The sequence below is a fragment of the Bombus pascuorum genome, chromosome 1 (genome assembly GCF_905332965.1).
Source record: "Bombus pascuorum chromosome 1, iyBomPasc1.1, whole genome shotgun sequence".
Taxonomy (NCBI): domain Eukaryota; kingdom Metazoa; phylum Arthropoda; class Insecta; order Hymenoptera; family Apidae; genus Bombus; species Bombus pascuorum.
This window is the reverse complement of record NC_083488.1, coordinates 23,156,059-23,174,922: the sequence shown is the minus strand read 5'-3', so window position 1 is coordinate 23,174,922 and position 18,864 is coordinate 23,156,059. Positions and strand designations below refer to the sequence as shown.

The following is an 18,864-nucleotide window of genomic DNA, read 5'->3' as shown; positions in this document are numbered from 1 at the left end:
TACCGGTAACAATTTATTTTGTCGGCAACGCAATTAAGATAAGTGTTTCGGTGGTTATTCATGCGACTTTAACGAAACATATGCCACCAGTGCATCCGACAACCCGGCACATTCAAAGGATCGAATAATACAATTAAAGTTAAACTCTAGATTAAACTCTAACGCGATATTAGCTTTAAGCTTAAACGATTTAAATAAGTCCTTTACGAACAAAAACATTTAAATAAACACAAGAGGCAATTTTTTATAATGTTTTATATAGATAAAAATGTTAATAAAATTGGTAAAAGATCCTAGATCAGGCTGATTAAATAAAAGATTCTAAACTTCAATTTCCGATTAATTAAAATTTCGTAGCTGAAAATATTTCGATGGGCAAATTGAACAGAAGTAAAGGGTTGCACGTGCAGGAATCGATGACACGTGCCAATCTGCCTATCGATGCGACAACCGCGTATTTCACCGCTGTTTGCCGCTTCACGAAGGCGTGAAGCGCGAGAATTGGTGCCACGAGGACGCGGGAAACGGTGACGAAATCGAGCGTAGAACGTTCCGTACAAGGCGAAACGCATGAAGACGAAATTGGTGCGATCCACGACCGAGAATTTCACGGTTCACGCGGGAATCCAGCGGGGAAACAAGGAGCAAACAGCCTTCAGCGATAGGATTTCGTTCTCTAAGACGACGACGAGTCTGACATGAATTCGACTACCAACAGACGTCTACGATTTTCCTTCCACTGTTTGATGTCTTTCCCCTACTATAAACGTGTTTATTTTACCTTTTAAACATAATTTCTAGCCTCTGCTCCAATTTCCAGAATATCGTTTTCAATTTTTAGATTCTCTTTCATCGTCCAAATACGTATTTTGAAATAAATATTTTTACAAGAAACATATTAAATACGTGTAATGGATATTTTTACGTAAATATTTCTCACTACTTTTCTTTAATGTCTTCTAAATTAAATAAAAATAAAACAAGCTGCGTAAGATTAGATGAATCGAACTATGAAATTTTTACGAACTTCCTGCGAATGATTAATTCTCTCTGAAAAAATATAGATACGTGCATGTGCGTGCAATATCCCTTGCAACGAAAGAGAGAATGGCTAATTAGTATGATGGAATCCTGGAATTTTTTTGAATAAGCTACTTTCACAAACGAGAAGATATCCTGGTAAACGATGTAACAAAAGCTCGTGCTTTATGTTTCTCTTCTACAACTTTATATAGAGTGCAATTACGTAAATTATAGGGATATATGAAAAAATATATTTACTTTTGTTGTATAAAATCAAGCAATCGTGTGTGTAGACCTTTTAACTGATGGAAAATAAGACGAAAGGGGAGTATTTGGAGGTACCAATTTGTTCACTACTACTCGATATGTTTAACGCAAAAACAGAAATCTTAATTAACCGTGTATAACAGAAGCAACGATAATTCTACAAACCCTATCCGAAAACTTTCTCTCACAGACAAAACATAGAACGAGGCCAATGTATCTAGGCGAAAGAAAAGCATCTGCCATTATTTATTGTGACACGCCATCAAAAATCAGAAGAAAGAATAAAAAACGTGAAAAGGTCCCAGAGGAACAATTTCTCTTTTTGTTGTAAAACAAATGCGTGGCGATACGTTTCTCGAAGGAAAGTCATTAGGGAGATAGCCAGTTTCAGGCGGAACAACTACGTGTATAACAGTGAGACAGTTTTTTGGACATAGAGCCCGCGAGAACCGTAGAAAAGGGACATTAAGTGGAGGAAATGGAACTTTGCATGGTTGTTCTTTTATAACTTAAAGAACCGAACTAAACGAGCATAGTTCCGCATTGTACACCGTTATACGGACTGCATACGCATGCACGAGAGGTGCACGTAGCACGTGCATGCGCTGCATAAGATTAAAACAAAGGGAACGAGAGTCGTTCGAGCACTGTAAATGTAAATAACGGTGATTCAAGGTAAAACGCGCATGAAACGATTCGTTTACCGAACTTAACGGTTAATGAGAATGCATGAAGTGGAACTTTAAAAGCTAGTCAAACGGGAAAGTATAAATATGTAGATAGTTGGTAGGAGAAACTCGTGACAAAGGAATTTGGAATGAATTTTCAACGTGAAAAACGATGGAGCTCTCGATTTCATTGAAACGTTCGTTGATTTAAATAAAAAGATATCGAATTTAAACGTTATTCTCTTACGAGAAATGCAAAATATTTGTATTTCATAACTTTTGATCGAAACGCGAAGCGGCAGATATATAAAAACTGTACAGATAAAAGTAGGTTGGCAATCGAAGAATACAAAAACATATCTTACAAGTATACGACCTCTAACATTTCCCAACAGGTAGCATACTGAGGAAAAACGCTCTTTGTTAATTCTGCCACAATCATCTAAGAATCAACGTTACGAAAGTGCAGATCCTCTTATCATACCACGTACCTATCAGCCACAAATCATAAGAAGCACGTTGACGATCGACCAATGAGACTCGCGAATATAACGAATATAACCGATCACGATCGATAAGGATCACCACTAATCACCGTAAATAAGCGCGATTTTATGTCACAAAACGCAAGTGGCGAAAAAATAAACTAACCGTTCGTTCGATTATGAATACGTACTTTGTACGATTTCCGATCTGTCGATCGTGACAGTTGATCTCGCCAAAAGACAGATTTCCCCGAAAGTTTCAAAGTATTAAAATATTCAGGCAAATACGTGTCACCTAAACAGAGCGCGCGAAACAATATGAAGAGGAGAACACGGTGTACCTGGCGGATGAAGCCACCATGAATTGACCAGAGATGGTTGTTGGTTGCCGTGGCCCTCGCCAACAGGGGCGTACATCCTCCTCCGACTACGTCACGCCCGTCACTGCCGCCCCGTGCGGCTGCACCCCCGACTGCCTTCAACCCATAACCCACCGCTCCTCCCGGGATTCCTGTCACTTCCCCTTCCTCCGTGTACGCAAGAGGGTTGCAAGGTTACCGATACCCCCTTCGCTCCACCGTACCCTCCAACTGGCCGATCCACCCCCGCCTCAGCTACTAACCACCCCACCCGCGACCACCTCGAGCGCTTCGCGTTCAAGGTGGAGGAACAACCGCCTCCAACGTCGAGCGACGCACAACCACCCCCGGAGTTGGTTTTCCTACGCAAGCAACCGGCCAGCCACAGCCATCACTTTCGCTAGAAAGTACTCGGCCTGCTACGAGGCTCAGCCAGGGCTGACGTTGCAAAGGGCGAGCAACGATCAACTTTTTTCCTCTGCTTTCCTTTGCTTTCCGTTTCTCATCCTTTTTTATCGTTCTTTCTATAGTGTTCTCGTCTGTCTTTCTTTCTCTATATTACCGTGTAGGTATATGCTTTTCGATGAACTCGTTTGCCGCGTTCACCATTGGCGAGCAAGTCGACCAAAGGTTCTCTTTCCCTGAATCGATAAGATAATTTCGCTAGCGCACTACCGGACGAAAAAAAGAGGATGGAACGAAACGACCAAGCGTCGAATCGACGAAAAACACACCGTTGCTATGCAATAGACGACCTAGCGACATTTGTTGACAACTATGGATGTGCTTCGTTGGAGACTCGGATTCTGATCGTTCTGATTCGTCGCTATACGAATCAGAATTAAAGTGATTGGACGGTGAAGTTTTGGGCTTACGACTTTGATGATCGGTGACGAGACACTAGCGCCAACTAGAGAGCGTTAACTAGTAGCGCACACTATAGATATCTATTAAGCTATTTGCATATTTCACAAATTATTACTACTTTTACGTTCTTCAAATATTTCAAATATTACAAATTTATGTAATTGGAGTTCATATAATGGTATTCCACTAATTCTCCCTATTATAATTTTTACATTTAAGAAACTAAAATTTTCTTTATATAAATAAAATTCTATCGCATGAAATTTTTCTGTAAACGAAACAAAAATCATATTTTGTTAACGTTTGACGCGAGAATGGCTTAAAACTATACTGTTAAGGTATACCGAATCGTCGGTATCTGATTGTGAGGAGAAACTTAACCGACAGATGCAAGTTTGTTACAAAGTATCGGGGCGAAATCTCTATCGGTGCTCGAAATCTGTTTAAGGTCGAATGATGTATGCCGATAAAGTCGAGATACGCTCATAGGTATTTTTCAATCGTTTCAACCGTGAAGACCGATGTATGAGATGCGTATTCCGAGTGGTATCTGTTAGTCAGATTAGCCAGGTGACAGAGAGAGCATTTGCTTCATGGGTCGACAGTTTCTGGCGTCAACGCATTAATTACGACTGTCCGTCGTTGCGTATGCGTCTTCATTGCGTTCGAGATAGAGGGATGAGAAATGAAATATTTCCTGACTGGCTGACATTTCCTTTCGTTACGTCATTCGTTTCTGTAAAAATCTATTGTCGCACCATAAATTAAATAGTAAAGAGAAAACATTGTAATTCCCATTTTCATTTGTCAAATTACAATAGTACGAATAAAATTAATTAGAAACACCTGGTCTGTTTATGAAATTGGCAAAGTATTAAAGACACGTGTACAATGTATACCTTAACTTTCATTCAACATTGGATGAATTTACATACTTTATAGACTAGGACAATGATAAACTAATTATACGTTCTACTTCCTCGAAACAATATCATAACCAAGTCTTAAATTAGCAAATAATATAAAATCAAACACAAATTCATAAGTTCAAATGAAAATAAACACCTGACCCAAGATTTAGCTAAAACGTAACCACATCTCGAACATCTTGCAACTCAAAAATGGGACCAACGACCACCGTATCCCTAACAATTAAAATTTGACGAACGCAGGAAACGGGCGTCCAAAGCGTTCACATTGTGATCCCCTATTTCGTCCCATGGTTCGAATAACTGAGATCGCTCGATAATTAAGGCATTGTTTCGCATACCGGAATCCCCTGGAGATTTTTCGTCCTTAGTCAAGAACGATCCAGCACGATGTGCATTGTACGAGAGGAGACTGGCGAGCCGATAGAAAAATTTTTCGGACGCGTGCCAACGAGAAATTCCGCGCGCCCTAGCTGCCTACGTTCCTGAAGATAGCGGCAACAACGTGGAGGGGAGAACAACCTTGCAAGCTCTCACACCCTCACGGTATGCGTAGAGCTGCGTCGGTGGTAGGGTCTGAAATTTTGGAGGTTGGCAGAATCGGCGAGTACGGAGGGGATTGAAGGGCGAAAAACCGGGAGGGTGCCGGAGGGACGAGAGGGGTGATGTCCTCGGGGGCAGCGGAGGGTTAACGGGGGGCGGTCTGAAGAGAGCCAGGCAACCTGCACCCGGCAACAGCCCCCGACCTCGGAAGAACTAATCATTAACCTCCTTTCACCCTCCCAAACATCGCTCTAACTCGACCACCTTCGCTTCACTTTCACCTGTGCCTCCCTTTCTCTCTTTGTCTTTTCTTCTCTCTCCGGACTAACCCATTCACCCTTTCTTCATGGGCTACCTTCGTTTCTAGAATTCGCCTACGCTACGCGCTATTACGATTACTTGCGCCCGCTTACGTCGATTTTTTCTGAGTTCCTGTTTCAGTTTGTATTTTTCCTGTTTGCTCATCTTCTCAATGTAAAATGCAACTTTCAACCCTCAACTGCTATTATTGTGTCGGAATACTCGATTTCAAATTTTATCTTGCGTTGAATTGTCATATTTTGTTTTGTATATTTTGCTATATATTATAATTTGTTATATAGACGCGATGAGAATGGTTGATGATAATTTTTAGTGCGTAAAGTGTAAAATATTAAGTAAATATAACATACACGTATATTTCGATATTAAATATTCTATTGTGAATTCCTGTGGCCATCTACGATCCAACGATAAATCATGGAGTTGATACCTCGACTGTTGCTTTTTGGATCGTTGGCTTTCACTTTTAAAGATCTTTTTAATTCTTTCCCTTTTTTGTGGGTTTAAGAGGTATAATGGGGTCGTTGAAGAAAGATTTGGAGAATGAAGGAAGACGAATAGGTATATAATGCGAAATGGGTAAAGCTGTTCGTAAACTAGTTTCATCTAGGAGATTTGCGCCAAGGGTTGTGGTAGAAACCCTGTTGCTGGACTTATGTGTGTACGTGTACACGCGTTAAAGGTTGCACCCTGTGCAACCCTCCGAACTTGAGGGCTGCGATACACAGATAAACGCCAGCAGATAGATCAATAAATACGCGAGTACGTTGGTACACGTGCGTTACTATGCGTTCTGTGGTGCATTCAACTGCAACGATTGCAGAGGATGCGAACGAAACGAACAACGATGCGACGAATACGCGTCTATCCTGTTTCGAATTTTTATTTGTTATTTATTAAATAAATTTTTGAAAGTTTCTCGTATCCCCTTCAATGCATAGTGCAGCTAGTTCTACCGAATGGAAAATTTATTTTGTAGACCACTATAACGTAATTAACGAATTATTATTAATCATAAATTATAAAATATTAGAACATTTGCCTCTAGATTATTCTATGACACTCAATTATTCTAAAGAAACTGTGTTTTCTTTCAATAAAAATTATATTCATCAAATCTATAAATCATTCTATGATGAACTATTATCTTAAAGTTATATCTTCTTCATAAATATAATAAAATATATCATAAAAATAAATAATATATCCAACTAATAAAAACACGTACAGGACGCTATATGCAAAGAAAATACACAGTGTGAATAACTAAATAGAAGGGAAAAGGGAAGCGACACGAGCATCATTAAACGACGATTCCTCATTTAAATAATTCAGTGGTATTCGGCCAAGAGGACGGTTGCTACACGGACAGGTATTTGTACTTCTAATCGATGTAACCGGCTAGTGTCGACGTTAAACTCACGATTCAACTATACGGTTCGAGTCACTCTATTTTGCTGGCATATACGACGTTTATCCGCCTGTGTATCTAGATTTACGCGTCGAATTTCGGTGCGATAAAATCATTTATATGACAGAAACTAGAATAGTCGTAAGACCTGGGAAGGACAAACGATGCGCAAAATTGATCAACGACGTTAACGAAATCGTTGAGACTTTCTCATACGTACGGCTGATTCCACCCTCGAAGACACGATCTTCGAGAAATTATGAGGGATTAAAATAAATTAAGCTTGAAAATGAAAATTAATTTCGAAGGAATATACAATATTTGTATCTTTCATTTGGGAGATTAAAATCGACAGTGTTTCCATTATGCTGTGTGCGACAATAATTCCGGGACATTCTAAGATTAAAAAACGGATACGCACAAAGCTATGTAGCTGTCTAAGCATAAAGCGTCTTATCTTACCATCGTTTCTTCCTTTGAACGATGTGCTTACTAATTTATAAAAATATACAAAATATCAAATTTCAACGAATTATCCACCTACCAAATCATATACAGTTAATTTATAGGCCAACGCAATTTAAAAATTCCCATCTTTGTTACTAATATCTAAAAAATTGGAGCGACAGCAAACCCCGAACCACTACACCACCTTGTCCCAAAAAACAAGAACACCTAAACATTCTACCCCAGCGAAATAAAACGTTTCACCGAATCAATTTCCTCGAAAAGAAGAAATCTCTCTGAACGACGAACAAAAAAGGAGAAAAAAATATGCATTGAACTGCATAACTGGAAAGGGCGTATGGAAAAGGAGGGATGATTTTGGAAGATAGAAGAGTATCGTGGAGAAGCGGGCGCTCTTTCGTGCGAAGGTCGAGTCAGTGGTTGTCGAGGAAGAAGGGGTGCGCGCGGGGTAGCCGAAAAAGGGGACAAGAGGGGCAAGATGCAACGCACATCTATTGATTCTTCTCCTTCAGCGTGAAGGCCCGCGTGTCCCACTCACTTTCGGAAGCGCGCACGCACCGACCAACGAACGAACGCTCTCGCGCGCTTTCCCTAGCCCGCGCACACGAACACGAACACGTGGCTAAGTTACGTAGTGTGGCTACGTGTGTGCACACACGCTCACGCCCGAGTGCGTCCCGATAGTTGAATGCAGGGCACAAAACGTTCACTCTCTCTCTTTCACTTGGTTTAAAGAGGGAAGGAAAAAGGAGAAGAAAAAAAAAGAAGAAGAAAAAGGGGGAACTGGATTTTGCAACCTCCCTTCCGTGCATTCCTACTGTGAATTTCCTTGGCCGGCTGCATAAAGAATTAGAATGCGAGAACGCGCACACCGTGCAGCTTATACGGAGGCGCATAATGAAGAAAAAAGAAAAAAATAAAAAAAGAGAAAAGGAAGGCACACACAGGAGGGCAGAAGGGTAAGGAAATGGGGTTGCAGCGATCTGAAAAGTCCGGTAGCCGCGGCTTTGCACTTGTAGCTATACTCCATGTAATAGTACGAGTCCTCCGCATATTCAATATTCTGGAGGGTTAGCCATCGGCTTTGCAAACAGTAAACCAGATCGACATAGAGAGACACTGCCTTCCGAAGGTTGAATAACAAAGTGCACGGAACTAGCGAGCAACAACGACTTTACAGCCTTTGTTGGTGGGATCAGGCCGTCCTATGTCATCAAGATGGGTAATTAACTAGAGGCAACCGAAAAATACCATTTTCTCGGAGGGACAGTTTACGATAGGATTCGCAGGGACGGCATTACGAATGTAGAGACGTGTATTATAAACAAAAAATATTTATTGTATTATTTACGTACAGTGAAAGATCATTTTTCTGAACTTGTTGGGGAGGGGGGCAAATTAGTTTATATCCATAATCAGATTCGTGTTATAAAGGTTCATCAATTTTCCCCACAGGTATTATTTTTCGTTCGCATAATTTGAACATCACGTTCAAATAGATAAATTCAACCAGTTAGTCGAGCACTAACTAAACTTTCGTTGGAATAAATGGAGTTTTGATAAACAGTGTTCTACCGTAGTATGTTACCTAATTGCTTCCAAATATATCAAATTTCGTACCATTTGGTAGTACTTTCATATGGTTACAATAATTTGATACTATGAAAATGAAATAAAACCTGATAAAAGTAACGCTTCATTGGAAAATAAGAGTACGTGCTAATTGTTGCCATTGTGTGTGCGCGGGAAGGCCGAGGTATAAGTTCTACACGCAAGCGAATGTTACACGTAACAGAATTTTGCTTGTTGAAATTTCGAGAAACGGTGACATTTTATGTATATATGTCTAAATTAGGGAGAGTCTAAAATTCAAAGATTGTATGACTATAAAAACTATGCTAAACTAAATTTTGTTTAATACTAGAAATAAAATATAAGATAATATGGAAAGATATGACACAAGGAAGCAAACAATTCCTAGAACAAGTTACAGAACTCCAAAAGTGCAATGTTATAAATAAATAAAGTTTCTATGAAAAATTAAATATTAGTTATCACTCTAGTACTTGTAATATTAATTTAGAGTATAACATATTTCAGATATAATCTGAGCGATTAGTAATACGATATATATTTTACGGATTAGAAATATTAAATGAATCTTATCAACTTCTCACCGAATGTCGAAGCAGAGGTGTCCCAAATGGCGTAGATTTCAATTTCCAGTTATCACTCGCGAATCAATAATAAAATGTTAATTATTTATAATAAGAAAAATATATAGGAATATATATAAGACACGATATATGTATGTAGAATCGAGTAACGAATTTGGCTTCCGATATGCAGGGCCGACCTTAGCATAATGGCCGAAATTTCGAACGATCATGAATCATAATCTCGTCTTTGTTTACAAGAACTGAAAGGCACGCAAGTGGTGTCGCAAAAACTATGAGACTCCTATTCGAACCGTTAGCAAAATGCAAAGTATGATTCGAATGTACAGAAGTCATCGTACCGGGCGGAGCCAAACATGCAGAAACACAAACATATGCCGCCGTTAAGGTTACGAAAACAATTGTTCTAGGTTGTCGTAAGGGTCAATTTGTGCGACGAGAAATTGTGTACTGAAATCCATTCAAGCAACGATCGGTTATCGATTACGTTAGAAATTATTCGACGTTAAGTTTGATATTTTATTATAATATTGATCGCATTTGAAATAGAATCGTGCGGTATTTATAATACTAATATAATTATATATTTCAACCGTCTTACGGCCTTTAAATTTTTGTTTATCGATCTTATTATTATTTGAACAAATGAAAAGAGTTTCAACGTTTTAAAGAAAATCTCATCATAAAACTCAAATCAGTAGTAATCTTTCTATACTTTGTTTGAGCTGAACAAATTTTTTAGTGATATCAAAACACGATTAGGTCGAAGATGATTCGGAAGTATTTTAATTTTAATAGAATTTTAATATTGAAATTTACAGTACTAATAATATAACGATAGCGACAAGATATTCCTATGTATATTCCAAAAAGTGATTTCTTATACTGGAGATTTATAATATTACAATTTAATTACATATAACATTGCAGGTGAATATTTGAAAATAAAATAAGAAAACTAGCTCTACTTTAAAAGTTTCAAATTGTTTGTGCATATTATGTTATTGTTCCAAACTTTTACGATTTGTTATGATATAACACATGATATAACATAATATATACCACAAGTATATTAAAATGACCATATATTATATAGGAATAAGAATGCAATAGCGTGGATATCGGGTAAAATAAATAAGAACTTACAAAAAGCAGTTTTCCACGCATCCGTCTCCCGCCTTTTTCCTATTCTTCCTTTTCTGAATTTTCCAAATGTCACTTTCGCTTCGTGTCGTTAAACAATTATTCGTTTCTAACTCTTTCACGACGTATCACCAAACGCCGGTTCCACGCAAGAAAAAATCTCATTTTTAACAAAACATTTCCGTTCTTATTTTAAATGTCAGATCGCGGAAATCACTCGTCGTAAGGTTAAAGATTTTTGGATCATCATATAGAATGACGGTGAAAAGATGACAATGTATGAAAGATAACCGATTTTTGCGAAAAATTCTCAACTCTTCCGTCCGTACGCTGCCAGCAGCGAAGGCGACTGAAAACAGAGAATCGGCCGGCAGATTGTCGGTCGTATAGACGCCCTTGTCACGCATTGAAAATGAAAATTTGGTCCGGAATTAGTGGCGCCGCCTTGTGGAAGGAAGACTATTTATTTGATTTTCAAGATGTTTCTAATATAGAATGTAGTGCTATTACGAAATTTACGTACGCCTGCTCTCTGTACTACGATAACCTTACATAATAATTTTGCTTTACAATTGGAATAAAACATAATAATAGATTCTATACATAAATCATCAAAATAATTATAAAACAAGATAACATTATTTTTCATTTTGGTAAATTTATATATAACTGTAAGATTGTTTAAAATACTACATTGATAAAATTAATAAACGTTAACCATGAATAAAGAATACGAACAAGTTGTATTTTGGTTAAGCTTAATTTTTTATTTGTACAGCTTGGCCATAATTTATAATATTTCAATATTGTGATACTTAACCATAGAAGATATTATTAACTAAATTAATAATATCCTTAGTAAAGAATTTCGAAATAATTACCAAGTGGATGTGAGAAAACTTGATATAAATTATGATATTATTTCACTACATATATTAATGTATTAACCAACAACTAATATATTTCCCTCAACAAACTCATAAGGTGGTATTTCCAAATTTAGAGGAGCTGGACCTTTCCTAATCCTTCCACTGGCATCGTAATGAGAGCCATGGCAAGGGCAATAGTAACCACCAAAATCACCAGCATTTGCAATTGGGACACATCCTAAATGCGTACATACACCCAAAACTATCAACCACTTTGGATCTCGTGTACGATCTGTGTCTACTTGTGGATCTCGAAGAGATGCAACATCTACCTGTGCCTCTTTATCAATCTCTTTCTGTGATCTATTATCATTTCAAAACAAACGTCATTCAATTTAAATAAATAGAATTAGAAAATAGATATATAATTATGTTTAGTAATATTTACCTATGTCGTACAAACAGAGGCTTTCCACGCCATTTGAAAACAGCATTCTTTCCTTCAGGAATATTGTCAAGTTTAACTTCAATCTTTGCTAAAGCAAGTACATTACCTGCGGCGCTCATAGAAGCTACTAAATTATGCACTACTGTTTTTGCACTATAAACCGCACAAACTCCAGTTGCTATATAATAAATCAATATTTATATTTCTCGGTAATGATTGAACTGGAATAATGCAAAGAAGATTAAAAGGTGTACTTACTAGCTGTTACAAAATACGCAAATGATTTGCGACCACCAGCAGTATGTTTGCTTGGGACGGTTGGATCTTTTACAGCACTATGACGATAATCAGTGAAATCTGGCCATTGAATGTCGGTATGCGCCAGCCTCCTCTGTGTCGCTAGTAAACTCGCTATAAAAATCAATTCATTGACAATACTGTTTCCTACATCGAGTATAAAATAGGATATTAAAGATAAAAATAATATATTTCAATGTTTTAAAATAGGGAAAATATTTGTTCAACATTTGTAATAAACTAATACATTGATACAATAATAATCTTTGAGACATGTACCGCATATGCCATACGATTATATAATCGAAATATCTAAGAGTGTATTTTGTTTATACACGAAATCTAATAAATTAACGTTTAAATAAAAGCCTCAAACCTCCAATTCCTGAACTGACACGTAGAGATCCTTTAATAAGTGATTCGTACAAACTTTGACTGAGCATTCGATTGACGACAGGTTTAGTGACGATTTTTGATTTTTGTACGATACCCTTCCCAGATACTGGTTGCATTCCATTTGAAATGACAGTCGTCGACCTTAAAAGTGGAGCAATGCTCGTTGATTTCGCTACAACGTTCATTTTTCTTAATTACGCACAAATGTCCAAACGAGATAACTTCATCGGACACTAAGTAAAATCCGAAGAACTACGTTCTTAGAGGTCTCCACTCTGCAACTTTCGTGAGAAATTTTCAGTCTAATTAGTAGATGTCGCGCTATAATGTATTGAACCAGATACATACCTTTTCGCTGATAGAGCTATGTAATTAATCGCGAAACTTAACTTTTAGCAACTGATCTTTTAACAAAATTGAAATGAATATAAATTAGATTATATGTTCATAATTTACACATGTTATAGTTAAATTTGATTCTAATATTTAGTTCGCCCTTTCTAACACAATAAGCTATGATCTGCTTTGGCATATATTTACATACATATCAATTTCAATAAAAAATATTGCTATTTGTGAAAATTTTAATACTTATTATTTTATAGAATTATCTAATGATATGATAGTAAAATGAAGCCTTAAAATATATGTTACTTTGACTACATTATTGATTGTATTTCGTAGATGTTCTTTATGTCGCTTTAATCATAAACATAATCATAAACATAATCATAAACATTATATACGTTTAAAAATTGTATATTTGGAAAATTCTACAAAATATCACAGTGACACATACAATGGTTCATAGATGGCATAACCACTAATTTAAGGTGCCTATATTGTCTGTATTGTCCGAAGTTTCACAAGTGCATGCAACATGCGTATAGAAACATGTTATTTTTGTTCGTCCCGGATTTACCCGGGACATGGAATCCAGTTTGTAAGAAATGATTGTAAGGTGAGAATTTTTTTACATATTCGTCATAATATCTACGTTATCTTCTATGATTTTAGAACAATTGTTTAAAACTATAACCTTTTGGTGACTTTTAGGTTATTTTTAGGTTATGTGTATATTTAGATACTACCTTGTTTTTATATTTAATAACAATAAATTTTTGTGCAATATGTGGACAATTGATAATTATTATAAATTATGTTATAAGTATTATAATTTATGCATTTCTTCGTATCATATTCTATTTATATTATAGATATTCAGGTTTTGTCGGTCAAAGTGCCATGCTGCGTTTAAGAAAAAGAAAAATCCAAGGAGAGTCAAATGGACAAAAGCATATAGGAAAACAGTTGGCAAGGAGTTATTAGTGGATCCATCATTTGAATTTGAAAAAAGAAGAAATATTCCACTTAAATATAATAGAGAATTATGGCAGAATGCAATTGATGCGATTAAAAAAGTAGAAACTATCAAACAAAGGAGACAAAATCTACATATAATGCAACGATTACGTAAAGGACGTGAATTAGAACAAGAAAGAGATATTAAAGAAGTTCAACGTGATTTATCACTTGTAAGATCACCTGCTGCAGGACTGAAAGAAAGAAAGAAACTAGAAGAAGCCGAACAAGAAGAGATGCAGGAATCTAATGACGAACAAGAACAACAAGAAATGGAAGTGAATTAGTTTTGTTAATTATATGATGATTCTATTCAAAACACGATAAGATGAAATAATTTGGAATAATTTATATAAAAGTACAACTAAACCTATTACATTATACATGTATTAGAGATATTGTGGATAAAAGAAAACTTTGTTTAAAATAAACAATAATTCGTGTAAAATTCGTTTTTTATAGTATAACATAATTACATATTTGTGTTAAGAATTATAAATAAAATTAATATCAAATGAAGTACTAGTAATGACATTGTTTATCTAAGTTAATCTAATTTATTAATTTAATTGTTATGTGTAATTCATTAAAAGTACTAAATAATTTGGAAACTTAGAACGCTGAAAAATTTTGTGAGAAATAATTCTGAAATATTGATATATGAAAGTGTTCTGAAATACCGACCTCGAAAAAAATCAGTGTTTCTTACGCCCTCTACGATTTACTACGGCGAATATAGCAATTATATCGAACTTAATCGTCGAAGGCGATAAAGTCAACAACTACGAGAAAACCTAGCAAGATTCAGAAAATAAATAATTACATATTTTTTTATTGTCAAGATTTCTTACATTTCTGATATCGGATACAAAAAATATATATTCTTAACTTTTTTATAGGAAATAAATGTTTAATAATTGCGTTACATATGATGGCATTTATGATGTGAAATTTAATATTTAATGGTTTGCCCAATTGCAAGTATACCTCTTTGATACTACACTGTGAAAGTGTTGAACCTACAATTCCCTAAACATTATGCCACTGACAATACACTAATAATTACGTAAGAGATTGCAAACAAAGTCATCAATCACATTGATCTATGGTTTTTTGAAGCGCAAAACGCCGTTAGAGCGAGCTTTCGAATAGTTTGCTGACCCTTGAGAAGGTGTTCGACCGTGGCAGGTCCCAGGTGAAGAAAACGTAGTTTCCAAGTGGTCGTATGCGGCAAGGTGTGACCACCGCACCTCGATGACACTGTAAACACTCGACCGGTGTTTCCAGCAATTACCAGGTAAACCGCGGGGTGTTGTTTGCTGCGGACGAAATGTGTTACAACAACAGAAGAGCAGCGTACAAGGTGTGCGAGTATACGCGAACGCAGGTCGAGAGAGAGACCGATACAGGACCACTCGAGTTATGCGGCAAGAAAGGATTTTCAAGGGCATGAGCTTGCAGATTTCTTCCGCCTGACAAAGCTACCATGGCCAATCTTTTTGGAGGTCTATCCTTTGATTCGTGCCGACCGTATTTGTTCTAGCCTTGGCCAACGTGAACTCGAAGATTTCATGCTAATGGAACGTCAATCGGTTTATGAACGTTCGTTAAGTTACTTTTGTATTAATTATGTATTTGATGTTTGGAAGAGATGTAATAGTTGATAAATACTCATTTTGACAGACTACTCCATCTCGTAGGGTATAGGTTATTCGAGAAGATCTTCGAGACTAAAACAATTTTATTTTTACTTGTATCTTGTACGTAGCAAAATATAATGTTGTTTGCCGTTCTACATTTCAATTATATTTGGTATCTGACTTTGTCGATATCTATTCTTGCCTCAGTTTAAGTAATTTAAAATTCTAATTTTTCGCATTTGCTTGATATAAATACCAACATAAATACGTTAGTAGAAGAATTATGATAATATCAGCTTGTCAGTTGTTCTTGAAACAAAGAAGTTAAAGTATTTTCAAATTCTTTTTTACGAGTATACTGTATTTTTAGGAACACTTGTAACTTCGTCCACGCAAAATTATATTAAATCAAGAGAACAAACAGCTATGTGGCCCACATTCCTCCATTCATCACATAGACATCACGAGATTGAAAAAAGGAAAAGGGATATCTAAAAACAAGCATCGTGTTTTGCGGGTTGATTCACAAGGAAATTCCATGAATTCGTGTCCCTTTTTTTTTTTTTATCACGCACATTCTGCTCGTCATATAAAGTGATTAATCATTTTTTTCGAGTACTAGAAGTGCTCGGCTCTATCTTGCGTCACTTTGCTATACAACGTGCAGACAAATTCCATTCGTTCTTTCTTCAGTTACAAGATTAATTATAGTGACAATATCCGAAAGAAACACGGAGACTGTCTTCATATAATACGTATAATAGGATGATCCACTTAAAGGTTCGCAACAGTACGACGCACGAGGGACTAAAATTGAAAAGAAACGCGTAGATAATGGGCCACATACTGCTTTCGAGGAATTTTTGGAGGGTCCTCCGGGACAGATTTGTCGGTCGTTTCGCCCGCGAAAAAGTGTTTTCGACCACACGCAATATTGTAGCCGTGTTTACTGAGGAAACACACGACACGGTGGTCGAAACGCGAGCTACTCGTGCGACGAATCGCAATTACGATTTTCGTGGGGTAAAACTATCGTTCGTTGTTTTGTCTCGGCGATTCCTTTTTCCTTGACTGTAGCTTGGACCAAAAATACATTCTCATTTGTACGGATGCAAATAATTCTCCCGTGTGATTGATCGATCAAGTGCTGCCTGCATGCGTTCCATTCATGAATTTCTTTGTACGATACAAAGATTACCACGAGCAAAGAAAACACTTCCAGTGTTATTAATATTAATTCTTTGCATTCAGAGTATGTATAGTGGATGCCAACTGATCATTCTCGATCAGCATTCTCACTGATTTATCGTAGCAATGTGTAGTACATATAGAGTAAAATAGCGGGCAACGAAATGGTGACCAGACGTGAAACATGAAGGACAGTGGCGTGAAATGTTTGCAAATCGTATCACTTTTAAAAGTTCATAGAAGAGTAAATTTCCAATGAAACGTTCCGTTTCTATGTTTCTTGCTTTGCATCGAAAATGGTTGCTAGAACCATTCGTCAAATCATCACCGAAACTCTCAGATCTGCTGCAGATTGTGCCACGAATAAATTAGTCACGCGATCGTACAAATTTTTTCGTTGTAAATATCGTATTGAACAAACTATGAATTATACGGCTACTCATCGACGATAACATTTATTCGTTTGTAACATAGAAATAAAAAAACGATAGGTCAAGGGATCTATGATGTCAGAACCGGTATCATGGAGCGCATCTTCTTTTCCTAATCGTTTCCAGCGCCGCGCAAGAAGGTCCTTGTAATAACATCTTGCGCCGAGGTCACGAAAGCAGCACGCTCATAAATAAACAAAGAGACTGCACGGTGGGACTTAAAATAGTTTGTCCGAGACGTAGCCAGGCATTTGGTCGGACAATATTATTTTATGTGACCAATGGTCGTCAACGGGTCCCCGAAATACGCGTCAGAAAGAAACGCTCCCTCTGATCTCACCGATAGATTCGAAATGTAAATCACCTGTGTACACGTCGTTCTGTGAAAATTAATGGAAAGTAGGAGGAATGCGTGCTAATAGGATACGTTCCAATTAGACTGTGATTGACGACAATATTTTTGTTTAGCGTTGACATACCACAGAGCGGATTTTTCAACCGAGTCATTAATCTTCTTCGTTTATTCTCTTAACGAGTGAAATACCTCGTTTCATCGCTTCGACTCATTTATGGAGGTAGCCCATTTTTTCTAACAAGCAACATACCCGACTTGTTCGAACTAAATCGGATAAAGAAATGTAACGGTTCGAGGCTTACAAACTCCGCTACGTCCATCTAAAAGGGTAAATTAGTCAATCCGAGCGTTTAATTAAATTTCGATGTCGCCCGTTATCACAATGCGGTCCGATCGGCATTTACCGAAATCTACTATGGTAGGGCCCACGTCGACTTTCACTGCTATCGCCCTCGACTCGTCGACTCGATCCAAAACTCTCTGTTGTTATTCCTTATAAGTAAAAGTAGGTACGTACTGTTATGCATAGTGTTACTTAAGAAATTTACATGTAATTTATTATCTCAAATACGTTAGAGTAATTTTCTAGGATTTCATTTACAGTACAATTATTTTCAGTCAGAACCTTCATGCAACAGTTTCGAAACCTCTTCGACCTTTGCCCAAAACTTGGTGAAAAAACGATCTATTCATATTTTCCTTTGCATTTTTCATAAGTAATGGTGTTAATAACAAAGTATCGCGCCAGACACTATACGTACAAATATTTATCTTGCCTTGTTTCTTTTACCGCGACATAAAGTTCGATCTACGTATCGTTTTCCGCAGCGTCATCAGGCATACAGATCGTCACGACGCGATTTGCATAGGCGAAGCGGTAACACGGCGGGACAATTGCACGAAACGGAGAACAACTTCGTCACTGGGATCGATTTAAGGGCGGGGTAAAATCGACGTACCGCTCGTAATCGGTACCAATGTCTTCAATTTGTTCACGTGGGATCACACCTCGCAACTACAGATAAGGAACACGTCATAAATTCGCGGAGATGTACCTTTTACGATCCTTTCTACGGTTGCCTGTTTCTCCTGTTTCCGATACCGAAGCTCAATTTTACGATACTATAAATTAAACGTTCGAAATTTACGCGACTACATCGCTTAGAAGTAGTACATATATCAATGACTTGGAGTCTTTCACGTTTTTTCCCATTGTT

The 18,864-nt window shown here is 37.1% G+C and overlaps 3 protein-coding genes across 9 annotated transcripts in view; 1 reads left to right on the top strand and 2 right to left on the bottom strand.

Moving 5' to 3' along the window:
- LOC132908493 (zinc finger protein chinmo) overlaps positions 1–11,253 on the bottom strand; it is a 72,327-nt gene extending 61,074 nt beyond the window's left edge. The window contains exon 1 of one of the 4 annotated variants that reach the window (XM_060962551.1): positions 10,665–11,253. Coding sequence is in view for 1 of the 4 variants with exons in the window: in XM_060962514.1 (XP_060818497.1) it covers positions 2,785–2,860 (76 nt within the window). In the remaining 3 variants the exon portion in view is untranslated. Of the gene's footprint in view, positions 1–2,634; positions 2,652–2,784; positions 2,870–9,518; positions 9,671–10,664 lie in introns of those variants that run through there. The other 3 variants (XM_060962558.1, XM_060962514.1, XM_060962568.1) reach the window with 3 other exon arrangements.
- Positions 11,254–11,402: 149 nt separating this feature from the next.
- On the bottom strand, positions 11,403–12,952 carry LOC132908550 (cytochrome b-c1 complex subunit Rieske, mitochondrial-like). 4 transcript variants are annotated; one of them, XM_060962644.1, is made up of 5 exons: positions 12,766–12,952; positions 12,652–12,681; positions 12,237–12,422; positions 11,979–12,156; positions 11,403–11,893 (listed from the first exon to the last, which is right to left on the bottom strand). In XM_060962644.1, the coding sequence occupies exons 1-5, from the start codon at positions 12,854–12,856 to the stop codon at positions 11,605–11,607; spliced, it is 774 nt and encodes a 257-aa protein (XP_060818627.1). In that variant the 5' UTR covers positions 12,857–12,952; the 3' UTR covers positions 11,403–11,604. The 4 variants fall into 4 exon arrangements, with proteins under 4 accessions (XP_060818627.1, XP_060818636.1, XP_060818609.1 ...); XM_060962653.1 differs by having other exon boundaries at positions 12,237–12,389; positions 12,766–12,951; XM_060962626.1 differs by having other exon boundaries at positions 12,652–12,952.
- Positions 12,953–13,452: 500 nt separating this feature from the next.
- Positions 13,453–14,552, top strand: LOC132908581 (probable ribosome biogenesis protein RLP24). Its single transcript, XM_060962699.1, has 2 exons — positions 13,453–13,632; positions 13,889–14,552. The coding sequence occupies exons 1-2, from the start codon at positions 13,552–13,554 to the stop codon at positions 14,318–14,320; spliced, it is 513 nt and encodes a 170-aa protein (XP_060818682.1). The 5' UTR covers positions 13,453–13,551; the 3' UTR covers positions 14,321–14,552.
- The last annotated feature ends 4,312 nt before the right edge of the window (positions 14,553–18,864 follow it).